A 16,005-nucleotide genomic window follows, 5' to 3' on the forward strand; every position below is an offset into this window, starting at 1 on the left:
ATTTTGTAATTCATAGCACCAGTGCTTAAAAGAGGAAAAGACCGCCAGGTGCCCGGTTTTTCCTGCTTATAATCGCCTTGCTGTCACCTTGAGCAAATGGTTCTTATTGGGAACAGAGAGGTGGGAATTTTTGCTTAGTTTTTTGTGAGCAGCCTTTATATGTGGACATTCACTCGTGCTTTTACAACAGTTTTGGTCTTAAAAATACAATGCTGCCTCTGAACCTTTTGAGTCTAGATTTCCTCCTTGCTAAAGCTTGACAGACATTTATTCATATGCTCCATCACGCACACGCACTTCCCCATCATTGGGATTCATCTGTCCTCACAAGACTGTAGGTTTGTTGAATAAATGTCCTCGATTTGAAAGCCTCAGTGTAACATTTAAAGCCCTGCAGCAGTTCAAAATGGCTGCCGTCCCTCAGTGTTTTTCCTCTGAGTGACACCTTGCAATCTTGCACCGGCGAGCGCGACATATGTGTTGTGCTACGAATGTTGTTGCGAGGTGGAGCCAGGGCAAGCCCTCGTGTCATTCTGGATAGGACTGTCGGCCAAAAGAGGAAATGGAAATGTCATGTAAATGTGTTTGTCATGCAGGCAGATCACGTGGCGAGAGGCAGAGGGTGTCTCTGGTTTATGTTGTGCCAGAGCAACTAACTGCAAGATGGGGTTTTTTTGGGCTCCGTGCCTCTGTTAGACTACTACTTGGAAAACATTCCTTCCCACATTTGGGAGGACACATGGTTTACAGGGAATACTGTAGAGTGTCCGTCTCTCTGTGAAGCTCTCTAAATGTAATATGTTCTATTTAGGATATCGGGTTAGAACATGAATTCATTACCTGTTGTTAATTTGTTCTTGTTGTGTTATTAAGATGTGACTTTCTTCACAGACGTGGCCTTTTTTTTTTTTTTCTGACTTCAGAGGTAAAAAAGGGGTAACCGAGGTAGTCGGGCCCAGCCAGGTGGTCGGATTTTGCTTAGTCCTTTCTTTTTGCCTCCTCTGGGTTACTGAGCCTCAAACAGACACTGACTGGCTTGTTTGCCCTGAAACAGATGATTGATTTTGTGTCATGCTAGCCCTGCTGTCGACTGCTCTCTCCCCCACCCCTGTTATAGCACCCACTTGGCCTTTGTTCTCCATTGTGCGTCTCTCATCCCTGGTCTGGTCCCGATCCATTCAGGCAGCAGGACATTGTTGTGTTAATGGCGGGCCACACTGCGCTCCCAGGACGCTTGACCGCTCAGCATGACAACAGCCACATTGCAGTTCGAGTCGAGGCATTATCTAGTGATGATAAAACTCAAATTATACTGTAGTTCCTTACTGTAGTGTCAGACGTTTGCATTATTACCTTCTATTATGTTATTCCATTAGCCCTACATCTCCAATTCTTGCAAACTAAGCGTTGTTGTTTATAGCTGGCCAGTGCCTCTGATCACGGCTTGGACCAGGAGCATTTTCATCTGGCTTGCTGTGTGGCAGCCATATCTGTTTCAGGCAGCTCTTGTGTTTTGTAATTGCGGTTAAGGTCTGTGATTGTACCGCTGTGAGAAATGGTTTGTCCCAAGCAGCTGAATGCTTCATCACGTAATTGTTTTATTTAGCCTGGTTCATGGATTTTTTTGGGGTGGGGAAGAAACACAGCTTGGAATGGATAAGACAGGGATGAATGCGCTGTTGTAATACCACTTTTGCGGTGTGTGTGTGTGTGTGTGTGTGTGTGTGTGTGTGTGTGTGTGTGTGTGTGTGCGTGCGCGCTTCCACTTCTCGTTATTGTAGCCTGTCATTGAGCACAACCTAGCAGAGAAACAAACTGTTATGTCACCAGGACATTGGAAGCCTTCGTGACTCATGTTAGAATGTACAAATGAAATGCAGAGACATTCAAATCCCCGTCAAAGCCACCTGTGATATTCTCATGCTAAAACCTTATTATCCAATGTACATTTTCTATTTCGAAAACACGAAGCAGGGTGGTAGTGCTTGGCAACAGGTTGAGTAGAAATCTATTATAGTCCTTCACATTCTGTCTTTTGTGTGTGTGTGTTTTTACCGCTTTGTGATAATGTAAATGTGTTGGAGAGTGTGAAATAAGATCTACAATGAGCCAGCCTCTCTGCCTGGCCACATATCCCGTTTGTCTTAAAGCCAGGCCCTATTGATTTGCCTCTTCTTCATCTTCAATTTCCTCCTGCTGCAGCTCAGTGCCGTTCGACCTGCGCAGTGCCGGAGAGTAGCAGATATATTCATATCCTGCCTTGTACAGCAAGCATGTGTGCGGGGGCAGACTGAGGGGGCTGGTGTAATCTCACTGGACTGGATGTGTTGTGGAGGTTTGGTCAGGCACAGGTGGACACTGCGAGCACGGACATGCTGTTCAAACAAATACTGTGTATATGTACGCGTATGTGAAAACCTCCTAGTGGTTTCCTGGAAGCTATACGTGGTAAAGATGTGGTGATTGAGCTGCTCTGCCTGTGCCAGTGTATTCAAGGTATTGGTCAGATATAGGGTTGAACAATTACTCTGTTTCAAATGGCAATATGAAGCAATGTAATTAGCGAATCACACAGGCACTTTAGAATATTTGTGCTGCAGTACGTCTTTCAACTGCTGTCGATGATTTTGCAAATTCATGCTGTTCTTCTTGCGTGACAGTCAAACTACAGATGAGGTCTCACATGTAAATCTATTACACACTGAAGCAGGAGTTTAAAAATGTGTATTTCAACCCTGATCGGAATTCCAATGCCTTATCAAAGCACACAGGAACAGTGCACATGTTTAGGCAAGTATTTCTCTAAAATTAACATCTATGTAATGGATTTGCTTGTCTGTTCAAAGATCAAATTATTTTGATTAAATAAAAAAGAAAAACTAAGTCATTATTTGCTGCGCTTTCTCTTTTTGTTCAGTAGGTGCTGGTCACATGTTGTTCTGTTTAATTTCTTACAGTTGCATATTAAATAACCAGATATCAAGGTATCCACTGACAGCCTTGTGGCCGTTGATCCCCGACATATTTGTGCAGTTAGTCATCCAAACAGGAGCTTTTATTGTATTAAGATTCTGTTCCAACATGAAAAGCTTTGCATTAATTCATCATTTGCTTCTAACATTGTTAGTTTAAATACAAGACACTTGATCTCCAAGGTATCAAGGTAGACCTGCCAGCAACGTGTCGTAAACAGAATGTTGTGTTTCCAGGTGCTTTCCAAACTGTCTTAGCTGATACTGACATATTTGCAGTAGCTTCTTGCCAATTAGTTTGATCGCATCAGCAACAGATGAAGTTCAGAAGTTGTAATTGGACAATTTGAAAGCTGAGGATTTGAATCAATGGCATATCTTAGTGTCCTAAGCTGCCAAATTGTTGGACTCCTTCAGAAAGAAGATCAACTTCAGCCATAATTATGTAAACTAATATAATGCGATGGTTGTATTTGTCAGCTTGTGCTGCCGCTTTGTGCACAGTAGTAGTAAGAAAGTAAATACTGTATTTCAATAATGCCTTTCAGGGAGTATTTAAAGTTATGGAGCCAGATTAGGCATTTTTCCAGCTTCTAGTCTTTATGCTAAGCTAAACAGCTGCTAGAAATAGGGTTAGGGTTTGTAATAATGATATTGATCTTCTTGTTTCATGCTTGGCCAGTAAGCAATTTTCTTGATATTTTGAGCTCTAGAATAGGCTGGTGTTGAGATAAATGCTGTATCTTAGTTATGCAGTAGCGTTAATTGAGCCAGTGATGGAATTTACTGAATGACAGGCTGCCTTGGGCATTTTCAGTTTTGTCAATTGTGTTACTTTGCTTTGTTTTTTTTTCCCAGCAGGGACAGTAACTGCCATGTGATCTTACAGTAAATGAGTGTACATTTTGTTTTCTTCGTTTTGTTATTCCAGAGTCCAACTATAGACCTTCAACTAAACGTCTAGATACATTAAAAGTAGACGGTTTGTGCACATGTATCTAAACGTATTCAACCCATAATGAGCTTTCTATTTCTGTTTATTTACAGCTGTGAATTACAAGTTGTTGATTGATGATGATTGAGGTCTGGCCTCACCCACTCCACAACAGCAACATTGTTGCTTGTTTAGCAGTCATTCCTTTGTGGCTTTGGCTTTATTTGTGCAGTTGTTGTCTTTCTGGAAAGTAAATCATCTCCTAAATTCAGTCGTTTTGCAAGCTGCAGTAGGTTTTTTCTCCACCAATAAAGAAATATTCAAAAATCTGGAACAAGGTGTTTAAAATGAATCATCATGGTGTTGTAAACTTGGAAGATGGAGTAATAACATCTCTATGACTCAACTGGACAAGTCACTTCCATTTTTTTAAGCTTGAAAGAATGATGATGTGAAAAATTGAATTGAAAAAAATGTATGCAGCTTTTGCTATTTAAATATATATTAATATTTCTTCTGATGCATCGTCACCATCACAGTGTAAATAGTACAGGCTAGTGTTTTTCAGTATACATATAAATTTAAAATTTTTGCAGCAGTCTTCAGTGTTTTGTGAAGTATCAAAACTCAAATACCAGCAGTGCTTGAAACATTAGGTTACAGTCAAAGGTTTCTGTGCAGCATGTAGCCTATAAGAATAATAAATAACTAAAGAAGTTTTCATTAATGTAAAAATGTACCATGTTGTAGCTTTGTTTGATATGTCTTTTAAGGGTTTCAAAATTGAAAAAAAAAATTATGGCCACAATATTGTGGCAGTTTTGTGTCAGCAAAAAATGTTTGTTTTTTTTGTACTTTTTCAAGGTATTGTATCAAACTTACAAAAATCAAGATAGTTTAAGAGCAACCTGCTAAAGAGCTGAGTTAAATTTTGTCATTTTGCTAAGTCACTGATGCTAATTAACTCTAAATTAGCATAATTTCTGCCAGCAGCTTTTATCCTTTAGAATTTGTTTGCCCTACTTTAAATTATGATGCTAAAAAATAAAAATGAAAACGGTCCTCACATGGTACAGTAAAATGGACATTTTGCACGCCTGTATAAATCATTTTCATTTTTTGCCATCTCAGACAGTGTTAGCTGATAACTGTAGTTGACATCTGTCATCTCAGGAGCAAAAGATTTGCATTGTGGGACGTACCAAATGATATGCCAAAAGAACAAACTACGAGCACTGCCTCGTTTGCTCTATGGTAGGAATTTTTTTGGGTAATATGTTGTATGTTGTGGATTGGTATCAATTAGTATAATGTAAATATAAAATGATATTAATATAATTTGACACTTCAATGCACTTTTCTTAAGTGTATAGTGTGTATGGATTTATTCTGACAGAACCTGGATATTTCCAACAACAGCTTTCCGTAATTTGTGAACCACTGTGGAACAGTTGTTTTGTGTTTTAGTTCTTAAATTACTTTGATATGTTGTATATTGTAATCACTGTAATTAGGTCATGTTGACCTAATTACAGTGATTGACAATGAATACTTGAGTCATTGTGAATCATGTATTGTGAAGCTGTTTCTCTTCCTTAAGTAGGACATTTAATCCTATGAAAACTTTTTCTGCTTACCTGTCTGTAGACAAGGTGTGGCACTTTCTGTATTTGTTCTTTTGCACTGCGGTGGCTGAATTTATTTGTGTCCCTGTGCTCACTATTTTACCTCAGACATGTTTAGATTTTAAAGGAAAGTCAAATAGCTTATTGCAGGAGGGTACAGTTGACATCAACGTCTGTTTAATAATGCGGGAAGGCTGTGTTTTTTTGTTTGTTTTTTTTGAAGAGGAGAGGAGTTATGTGATAGATGATATGAGAGAGAGAGAGGGAGAGGGTCTCCTTTGCTGTTCATTTTGTGTGCATGCTCCTCCCCCTTGGACTTGTCTCCAAAATGGCCTCTGTTCTAGTGAAGTGAAAAGACTTTGTTGAGCCTGCTGGTAATTTGAGCCTGGTATTCATGGCCAGAGGAACGAGCAAAGAAGGGAGGGAGGCGGTGGGGGAGGAGAGGAGAGGAGAGGAGAGGAGGGAGTGAGGTAAAGAAAGGCTTTCCTTCTTCATATGGAATTTACCTCCCTAGTTCACCGTCTGGTTCTTTTGGAAGAGGCCCAAATAGTGACTCCCTTTGTGAGTTAGGAAGCAGCGAGGTGGCTATTTTTGTGAGGCGGCGATCAACTACAGGGATACTCAGCAGCCAGTGGTTTTTGAAAAGGCTCTGAATGAGGCACCCCGGGGTCCACTTCATGCCATCATGTCCAAATATGTTGCAAACTCAAGTTAACCCTTCATGTGCTGGTCCCTTAAAGAGGCCAGTGCCTAAATTGCCACAATTCTCAGTGTATTCTCATTTGTGTGTCTCTGTTCCTACTCAGGCCCTTCGAGGTGTAGCAGAAAGTCCACCTCGCTGACATTTCTTGTTGCTACCTACCCAGTGTTGTGTATCCAGCTGGATGGGGCTGACATTCTCTGTTTGACAGTGAGCAGCTGAACTGACCTTGACATTATTGGAAGTCCCCTGTCTTGCTGTGGTTGCCTCGGTGCCGGAGCGCAAGGGCAGGACTCACTGTAGCCAAGGGACCACTACAGAAATGTCATGCATCCTGTTGCTGCTAATTCATGTGACTCTCTGCTGGTGAAATTGTTGGTTGGGGGCAGTTTTTGGTGTCAAAGACATGATTTGCTGTTATGGACTGCAGTGAATCCTGATCAGTTCTGGGCTGGTGAGGTAATGTATTTGCATGTGTTTGCCCACGGGATGACCTTGCCGTAAGCCAAATCCTCTCCTCGGCGTGTGAACGGAGCACAGGAAGGCCCGTTCCTCTTTCTGCAGCCGTGGCCACTGCCTCAAGCTCTGATTCTGTCTGGGCGGGCGGGCGAACGAGGCGGGGAGGAAGAGCAAGCGAGGAAAGAGCAGAGAAGTGTGGGTCAGTGTTTCAGCAGAGTGTGGTCACATGACAAGAGGGCCGGGCTTCATGTGGGATGACTCACACCTCTGGGCGTCTGGGTGGAAAGCGCCTCCTGTTGGTCGTCTTTATTAGTGTATCCTAATGGGACTGTAAGCAGAGCTGTAAAGCCCCTGGTTGTTTTTCTGCTCTTTCAATAGCCTTCCCCTCCCTCGCCTCCATACTGGAAGCGTCTGTATAGATGAGACACCGGCCTATGGCACCGTGTCCGTATCGAGTTATCATTTTAGACACAGGCGGATGAAAAGCTCTCTGCTGCTTCATAAGGCCTCCATTGTCAACATGAGTCAGCAAATTTGGGTATTCATTAAGTGTGAGTGGATGAGTTCCCTGTGTGGTATTGGGGTTATGTGGTCATGGCAACCTTCTGTCTGCATTCATTTGAGGAAGGTGTGACCTCTGATAATTTTGCTCTATTTATGTTTGACACAGTGCTTCCATTTTTGAACATACCTTTACTTTCTGTTATATCTGAGACTCAATAATCAGTTACCAATCTGGTTGTGTCTGACCAGTGATGATCTCTGGAGAAAGAATAGTTTTAAATAATGCTATTAAAGCAATTAATTTACAAGTAGGCACTGACTATAAATGTTTTGGAGCCTATTAAAACGTATGGCTTGGTGTTTAAAGGCATTTCCTCTAGGGTTACATTCAACTGAACATTTTCGACTAGTAGCTATTTATATATACGGAAAATGTTTTGAGTTCAAGGGGTGATAGAGAATGTCATAAGCAGGCTAACATTAAAGGGAAATGGAAATCCGTTGCGAACAAATATATAAATATTACAAGTGCAGGCTCAAAGCTTGCAGCAACAAGGCTAGTTTTGTAGGCTAATTCTTCTGAATGTGTCTTGAAAAAAACCAGTGAGGAGACTGAACATACTCTAAACGTAATCAAGCAATGCGCCTCAGATCAATGAAGCTCATCATGTCTTTGATAAGTGGTCACAGAAAATGTAAGACCCCGCCTTAGTGTTACCGTCAGTCTGCAGTTTGTCCTTGCCAGTTCCAAAAATGACACTCAAATGCTGCATCTGTAATTCAGTGAACCATCAAAAAACATGTATAAAATTTTTACTAGCCTCGTCTGCCTCTTCACTTGGCCTCTCTGTGTGCTGGATGTTCTCAGACTGGGTCAGTTAGCCTAAACCAAACCAGCCCCACCTGCCGAGATGTGCATGTCACCTTTCTGTGGTCATGCTTTACCCCGTAAATTATCCCACATTTTGGATTTATTGCCTATTATATGTAATTACTGTCCAATAGCTGCAGGAACCAGCTGTGTAAAGGATAAAGTCTGTCGCACTGTTTTTACTACCTGTGGAGTTTGAGTTTGTGTTGTTTTTTTCCCACGGTCAAACCCCCCAATGAAAACTTGATTGACTTAGTCTCCGCTATCAACTCACGTTAGGTCAACTACTAGGGGTAGTAGGAGTTCTCTGTTCTGAATCAGTCGATAAGTATGTAAACTTTGAGTGTTTTCCCCTGAGTTTCGTTTTTTTTTTTTCAAACAGGAACAGGGGCAAGAAAGTAAATACAAAAAGAACGTTCTGTGCTCTGGATTAGTGAGACATCCGTACTTTCTCTGGCCCATTGTTGTAAAATACTACAACAGGCGTACTCTGCTACATACCAGAATGCAAAGCACACCTGGCTACAGGAGCTGTTTAACTCAAACTTGCTGAGTACGCCTGACAGTTGGATTGGATCAAGGTCAGATCACTTTACCGCCATAAACGAACCACTCAGGATTTGTTTGGGACCACACCAAGACCACCTCCTCTCGAGGGCCTCAGTGCGGTCATCTCCATCCGCTCCGGAGCGCAATCACACCTGCCATAACAAGTCGTACCGAGAGTTAAAACAGAACAGGGTCCAATTTACCCGGACTGAAAAACAAACGTGTGAAAATGCCCTTTTCTTACCAATCGTATGTATGCTCAAGATTGGTGACGGCGCTTCTCTTTTCCTTCCACAGTTGCAAAACAGTTCTGTAGCAGCAAACTGTGGAGCTAAAACTGCTTTCATAAGGAAAATAGGGTTAGACTGAATTTGGATTTACTGGTGTAATGTTACATCTGAGCTTTTTGTGCTATAAAACATCAATAGAATTCTTTCTGTAGTGTTTGTGTAGTAGTGCAGGGTTTTTCCGTCTGTCACATGATCTGCTGAGTCATGGAGTTGGCTGTTTGTCTGCATGCAGGCTACATATCTGCCCGTCACTGATGGTCTTTTGTCTCTCTGTCCTCAGGTCCCCCATGACCGTGAGCCGTGGGCTACGGCTCAGCGGCGCCCCACCTCTGGAGCGGTCGATTTCTGTAGCTGGGACCCTGTGATTCCCCTCCCCACCTCTTCTCCTCCCCCCCATCCTGTCCCTCCCCTCCCCCTCCCTCTCCTCCTCCCCCCTCTTCCCCCCCTCCCACGCGTCGCTGTGCTGGACGACATGAGCATAGTAATCGCGCTGGGAGTCACCACACCTGAAACGTCTTACTCAGATATGGCTGCTGGATCAGAGTGAGTAGCCGCCACCAGTTCCAGTCGAGGTCTCTCCTTAAAGACAGATTTTGTTTCCGTACATCCTTGGATTTATTTGAGTTGTTAGGTGCTACCTGTTAAAACAGTTTACTTTGCAACTTGCTTGCTAATATAAGGTAACTTTGCTAAAAGAAGAACAAGAGTGACAGGTAAGCAAACTACCTGCTTAACCTGATCATCTACACCACCTCGTGTAGAGTATGCATCCACATAAGCAGCAAACCTGACTGGAAAAGAAAGTTAGAAATGTTTCTGAACAGCATCTTTGACCTTTAACTGCAGCAGACCTTCTAAATATTTCATATATGTGTGTAACTCACAAAATTTGCCCTCATGAACTTTGTTATGCTGTCATATATTCAGGTATTTCCAAGCACGCTGCAGAAACAAATATATAACAAAAGCCAAAAATAATCAATAAACAAGGCTACTGAAACTAGTAGTAGAAAGATTTCCTTTCCTGTTCTATTACAGGTGTAGTGTCTTTAACTTTTGGTTGTTTTTGAGGAGGTTCCAGTCAATGAAGAAAACTCAAGTTGTTCCATTTAAAATGAGATATTGTTGTCATAATTAGTTTCAGCCCACCACTGCGTTGTTATACAGGTGTACAACTCTGTGGCCCAGATCAGCACAGCGTGTTGGGGCAATGTCACTGAGTTCTCCGCTGTGTTTACGTTCCTCTACAACCATAGCAAATTGGGTTTTGATGAATATGCTTCCTTCCAATACATTGTCAGTAGTTGTCTGCAGAGTCTGCTGGAGAGATCCAACAAGATGGGAAGTGCACTAAACTTTACCAGACAGAAAATAAGGAAATACAGCACGAGTTTCAGTCAGACTGGTTACACATGAACCTGAACCCAGCTACAAATGAAGCAATCTGGCACTGACGTCTGCATAGGGCTAGATGATATACTGGCATTTTGTCTTCTCATCAAAGCCACCTTTTCATGGCTGTTTTAAGATAATGCCAAATTATCTGACACAGCCAACTGCTGTTTGATAAAGGGTGTAGTTATCTTTTTATCACTTTGGACAACTCACCCTCAGGAGCCTATTTATCACCCTCTGTATTTTTTCTGATACAGTATTCATTGGTTATTCTTATCCTGTGTAAAGATTGTGAACTTTTCCCCACATTCCTCCACATTGGGTCGTAACTGTTGAGTAGTGTCTAAGGAAACATGCACAGACAACCTCAGTGCGAACAGTTGCCACTTCTCTGTTGGTGAGCTGGCTTACATGACTGAGGTTATTAGGAATGCCGTTGGCCTCCCTCCCATCCAGCCCTGTTCGCGGCCCCCTTCAGTTTCCTCCAAAACTCTGCCGGCAGGGTCAATTCTTACACAAGAAAACACACCGTGGCTGTGGAGATACACAAATCCTCTGGTTAAAACAACATTTTGTCATTTTGATTCTCTTGACATTCAAGTTTGCTCCACAATTACAGTGTAAGGCAGGATAAGGCAAGGTTGTTCACTCGCTGGCCAGACCTTAACTAAAGGGCAAAGGAGTTGCATAACATAATGGCGGCCCACATTCCATTTCCTAAATTGCCGTTCTGCTAGGTTGGTGAGCAACTTCAGAGTTGTGGTGCCATCTAGTGACCGACTGATGTCGCTTATTAAAACTGGTGTTTGCATAAGAGCTCTGGAAAAGTAAAGTGGAAAAAATTACTGAATTATGTATATACTTCTTCAATTAATATGTTTTTTTATGTATATTTTCCAGCCCTGAGTCAGTTGAAGCAAGCCCTGCAGTGAATGAGAAAAACTACAATAACCACAGCTGTGGGAGCGCACAGAGTCATGGGTATCGGGGACTACCATATGCTGTGAGTTCATACTGTTCTTATGTAATCATCAATTCTAATCATAGCATGTCTTACTGTATGAAATAAATGTTGCTCTTTATTAATAAGACAGTTGGCTACTTTGTGAATGGTTTGAAAGCTAAAAACAAATAACTCAGTTTAATCTGTTCAATCTCTCCTTTTTTCTAATCTTTTCAAGGTTTGAACTGAATTAAAATAGTAAAGTAAGAGTAAAAGTAAGGACTGCTGGTGCTTGTAGTTCCATTATGTACTTGAATGTCTATCCTGCTATTAGTCTTCTGTAACCACAGACTACTTTCGTTATTAACAGCTGTACTGTTTCACATACCTGTTTTTTTGCCCTCATTTTCATTCGTCTCCATTTTCCGTTTCCCTTTTTGCCTGAACACCCGTTGTTTGAAGATGCAACAGTCTTCCGTTGTGTGTTGTCAGGATCACAACTATGGCGCGCCCCCTCCCCCTACCCCACCCGCCTCCCCGCTCTCCCAAACCATCATTCCCCGCATGGATCTCAACGGCGTGGTACGCAGCTCCCGCTATCTCGAAACTGCTGAGGACAACTCAGCCGACAGCGACAGCTCCTCAGAGGAGGACGGGGCCGTGGCCAGCTGGTGTCACTGCAGCCTGACGCCGGACGGCCTGCTCATCAAATGTGATAACTGCAGGTGAGGAAGGGAAAACGTGTCCCGTCTGGACCCTGAGCATAAGATCCATGTGCTGTGACTGGTGCAAGTGTGTAGTGACCAGAAGGATTTCATAAAGAACAGCAAAACACATTTCTGAAATGATAAGATGAGTAGTTATGGACAATTTTCTATTAAAAATTGCCGCATCCTGCTTCTTAACATGACAAACATTGTTCAGATCATGACATCATGGCTCCATTTACATTCAAGACTAATTGCTCTGCTCCTGATTAAAACTTAATGTTCCTGGGCAGTGTCAAAGTCACGCTGATGATGTGTTGTTGTTGCAGAGGACTGGACAGGAGGAAAGGAGCAGAAGGGCAGCACAGAAAAGCAGAAAATGTCTCAGGTATGGTGGTTAATCCGAACCCAACAGTTGTTTGTAAAGTGCAATACAAATCAAGTTTTTTTTTTCCCTCCATTACCTCTGATTAACATGCCAGTTCTTGCTTTGATAGCTGGAGAGAGCAGTGCAACAGAGAGTGGTGATGAAGAGGTATCACCCTCCACCATCTCCTATACCGCCACCCAACATACGCCAACTAGTATCAAGCTCACTGTCAACCGAGTCAAAAGGAGCAAATCCAAAAAGAGGAAGAAGAGCACGGAAAAGGCCCGTGGAACACCGAAGAGCAAAAAAGTTAAGGTACGTAAAGTGTAGCGTGTAGCAAAAAAAAGCAAACATTTGATACGTAGAAGAAAATGTTAAACTGTTAGATGAAGGTCCAATATAGAGCTTTTATTTTTGTTACAAACTTTCCACACTGAAAATAAAGTTTTTGCTCTTGGAATCACATGTATCATGCACATCTATTTATATAGGTCTATGTTTCTATCTTTCAGGCTTTTCGAGAGGGTTCTAGAAAATCCATGAGGATGAAGGTAGGATTGCAGTTACCCTGTTATTTATGCCATGCTTTTCCTTCTCTGTGAAGTCAAACTCTTTTCACAACCCGCTCCATCTTTTTTTTTCCATATAGAACTCAACCACAGAGGCAAATGTGCTGGATGAGAACACAGCAGAGGGATGGGAGAGCAGAATCCGCCAGTGGACTGACCAGTATGAGGAGGCTCTGGCCAATCAGTACAGCGCCGATGTCCAGACGCTACTCCAGCTTCACCGTCCTGCCAGCACCACCATCTCAAAGGCAGAGAGCGGCACCACCACGCCGCCTTCCAGCACACAGATTCACGTCTCGGTTGACGCCATGGACACAATCAATCGCACCGAGCTGGCCTGTAACAACACGGTGCTGGGCTCACAGATGCAGGTCAGAAACTACACATTTGGATCACAAAGTGTATTTATATAACTTTTTAACAATAGTATTGTAAGAGTTGCACTATAAATTGCCAAATTTAATCCAGAATTTTACAAACATAAAAATAATTTACGACACCAAGTATTTATTCTTTGATGAATGTAGAAAGTTAATCAGTTGGACACAACATCTGCTGGTTTTGCAGCAATGCAACAATCAGTCAAAATTATGTGATCATACCTTAATAGAACATATGGGATATTTTCCTGCAGTTGCAAATAAATTATTTTAATGTTTGATCTGTTGTTTGCAGCTGCAGCTTGGCCGGGTAACACGTGTGCAGAAACACAGAAAAATCCTCCGAGCAGCCAAGAACCTGGAGCCAGACACACTCATCATCGAATATCGGGGAAAAGTCATGCTCAAGCAACAATTTGAAGTCAATGGGCACTTCTTCAAAAAGTAAGAGCTCACAGTATATGAGTTACTGGACTAGTAAGTTATATGCAATACAGCATTTCGTGCAAAGACAGAACATTACATTCACCAACATTCCAACGTTATCTTACCTTTTGCATCACCTCTGTACTCTTTATGATTCTGTTGTGCATCATATTTTTCCAGACCATACCCTTTTGTACTGTTCTACTCAAAATTTAACGAAGTAGAGATGTGTGTTGATGCAAGAACCTTTGGAAATGATGCCCGATTCATCAGGAGATCCTGTACACCCAATGCTGAGGTCAGAGATTAAGCTCTTTTTTTAATCTCAATGTTTGCCAGTTAGCTGAGTGTCTTTCTTTCAATTCTTTTTTTGCCACTAAAATAGCTCATGCACCTCCCTTTCCCAGGTTCGGCATATGATTGCTGAAGGCATGATCCATCTGTGTATCTATGCCGTCAGTCAAATCACCAAGGACACTGAGGTCACCATTGGATTTGACTACGAGTTCAATAGCTGGTCAGTTCTGTTCCTCAGCTCACAGCTCTGCCTTCTCACCTTATCTGAATCAGCCACTGAAAGCATTTTCTCTTGTGTAACCTTCTATTTTGTCCCCTGACAAACTATCAGTAATTACAAAGTGGACTGTGCCTGCCATAAGGGCAACCAGAACTGCCCGGTGCAGAAACACAACCTGAGCCCCAGGGAGAGTTTGCTGAGTCCCCCTTCCCTGCCCCCTCCCTCCCCTCTGGTTGGTGCTGAGACCCGGCGGAGAAAAGCTCGGAGGAGAGAACTGGAGGGCTGTCTGGCTGGTGACAGCAACCAGACCCTGGACCAGCAACAGGAGGCCAAAGATCTACCGGGGACCAGTGACACGGAGGTATAAGTCTTTCTAGCTAAGATGCAGACATTTTCCAAATAAATCTGGTAAGCACAAGATACAGTTCGCTTTTAGCTTTAGATGAAAGTCCAACAACTACTATTCTGACCGCAAAGGGAAAATAAAATGTTCTCAGAGTTGTTTTTGCATTATTTATGCCTGCTGGTTAAGATGTTTTCCTCATGTGCTGTCTGTCTGTGCAATCAGGAGAGGCTGCTGGACGAGGTTAAGGTGGAAGAGGGGGAGGAAGGAGAGGTGGATGAAAATGGGGTCGTCATCTCCAGTAAAAGAGTATGCCATTTCAATTATTTTTCAGTACAGCTGTAATATTATATTATTATAAATAATTCAAAAATATTTCAGGCAATTCTCTGACGCTGATTTTTGTTTTTGCGTATTTATTTAGACTTTCAACAGCTTGGACAGGAGGAGGAGGAAAGTAGGAGGAGCAGATGTAAAGGAGGAGGGTGTAGAAACTGAGGATGGGGCAGGAAACCCCACAGGAAACACCCCCGTATCTCACAGTACTGGTGTGGGGGTCAGCACACGACGCACCACCTATGTCATGGTCAGTGAGAGAAAACACGTTCAGCTATCTGCTATTCTGAGGTGTTGCACCTATTTGACTCCTTGTATTCATACATTTTCTTACAGGAAGTGCCATCTATCGAAGAAAAGACCTCGTTACCCAACCTGCCCGCACCAGTTGTTCCCCCTAAACCTGCGAGGCCTACCAAGCCTCGGCCTAAAAGTCGGATATCTCGCTACCGGTCGAGCTCATCCCAGCGTGCCCGGCGGCAGCGTCAAGCCCTGGCCCAGCAGGCTGCGGCAGCTGCTGCTGCAGCAGCGATGGCAGCTACTCCTACATCAACCGATCAGGGCGTCACTCTGGATGAGGAGGGTTCTCAGGGCCCATATGGTGCTGAACATGGCCACGGGGAGAGTAGCCTGGGAGGTCATCTCCTAGATGGAGATGGTCAGGGCCTAAACTGCATAAACAGAGGCAACCTGCGCTACCCCAAGACCAAGAAGGTTAGACTCTGCAGAATATGTGAAACAGTTAACTCAACCCCCCTTCCCTAATCATATTTATTCTTTTATGTGTTCTGCAAATGGAGAGTTAATTAATGTTTCTGTTTCTTCTCAGTACCTGGTGACGGAGTGGTTGAACGACAAGATCCCTGGGGGGGAGAGGGTCCACCAGGAGGTGCCCGTTGAGCGCCCACTGAGGATAACCACTGACCCCACGGTGCTGGCCACCACCCTCAACATGCTTCCAGGCCTCTCCCACTCATCGCTCATCTGCACCACACCCAGACACTACGTCCGCTTCGGCTCCCCGTTCAACCCCGAGAGCCGCCGGCCTCGTCCACTGCAAATGGACGGCACTTATGGCTGCTACAAAAAGGTAAACAGGCAACAGGGCATCATAT

General features: G+C 43.1%; 1 protein-coding gene across 4 annotated transcripts in view; it reads left to right on the forward strand.

The window, feature by feature from the left end:
* setd5 (SET domain containing 5) overlaps positions 1-16,005 on the forward strand; it is a 33,417-nt gene that overhangs the window by 4,909 nt on the left and 12,503 nt on the right. For 3 of the 4 annotated variants that reach the window (XM_023292037.3, XM_023292040.3, XM_055010672.1), the window contains exons 2-16: positions 9,185-9,447; positions 11,200-11,302; positions 11,705-11,967; positions 12,279-12,337; positions 12,447-12,634; positions 12,832-12,870; positions 12,969-13,259; positions 13,564-13,712; positions 13,875-13,992; positions 14,102-14,211; positions 14,323-14,572; positions 14,780-14,863; positions 14,979-15,140; positions 15,227-15,604; positions 15,720-15,980. In XM_023292037.3, the coding sequence (XP_023147805.2) occupies positions 9,377-9,447; positions 11,200-11,302; positions 11,705-11,967; positions 12,279-12,337; positions 12,447-12,634; positions 12,832-12,870; positions 12,969-13,259; positions 13,564-13,712; positions 13,875-13,992; positions 14,102-14,211; positions 14,323-14,572; positions 14,780-14,863; positions 14,979-15,140; positions 15,227-15,604; positions 15,720-15,980 (2,526 nt within the window). In that variant the 5' untranslated portion in view covers positions 9,185-9,376. The remainder of the gene's footprint in view (positions 1-9,184; positions 9,448-11,199; positions 11,303-11,704; positions 11,968-12,278; positions 12,338-12,446; positions 12,635-12,831; positions 12,871-12,968; positions 13,260-13,563; positions 13,713-13,874; positions 13,993-14,101; positions 14,212-14,322; positions 14,573-14,779; positions 14,864-14,978; positions 15,141-15,226; positions 15,605-15,719; positions 15,981-16,005) is intronic. The other variant, XM_023292039.3, reaches the window with a different exon arrangement.

Source organism: Amphiprion ocellaris, chromosome 5, assembly GCF_022539595.1.
Source record: "Amphiprion ocellaris isolate individual 3 ecotype Okinawa chromosome 5, ASM2253959v1, whole genome shotgun sequence".
NCBI lineage: Eukaryota > Metazoa > Chordata > Actinopteri > Pomacentridae > Amphiprion > Amphiprion ocellaris.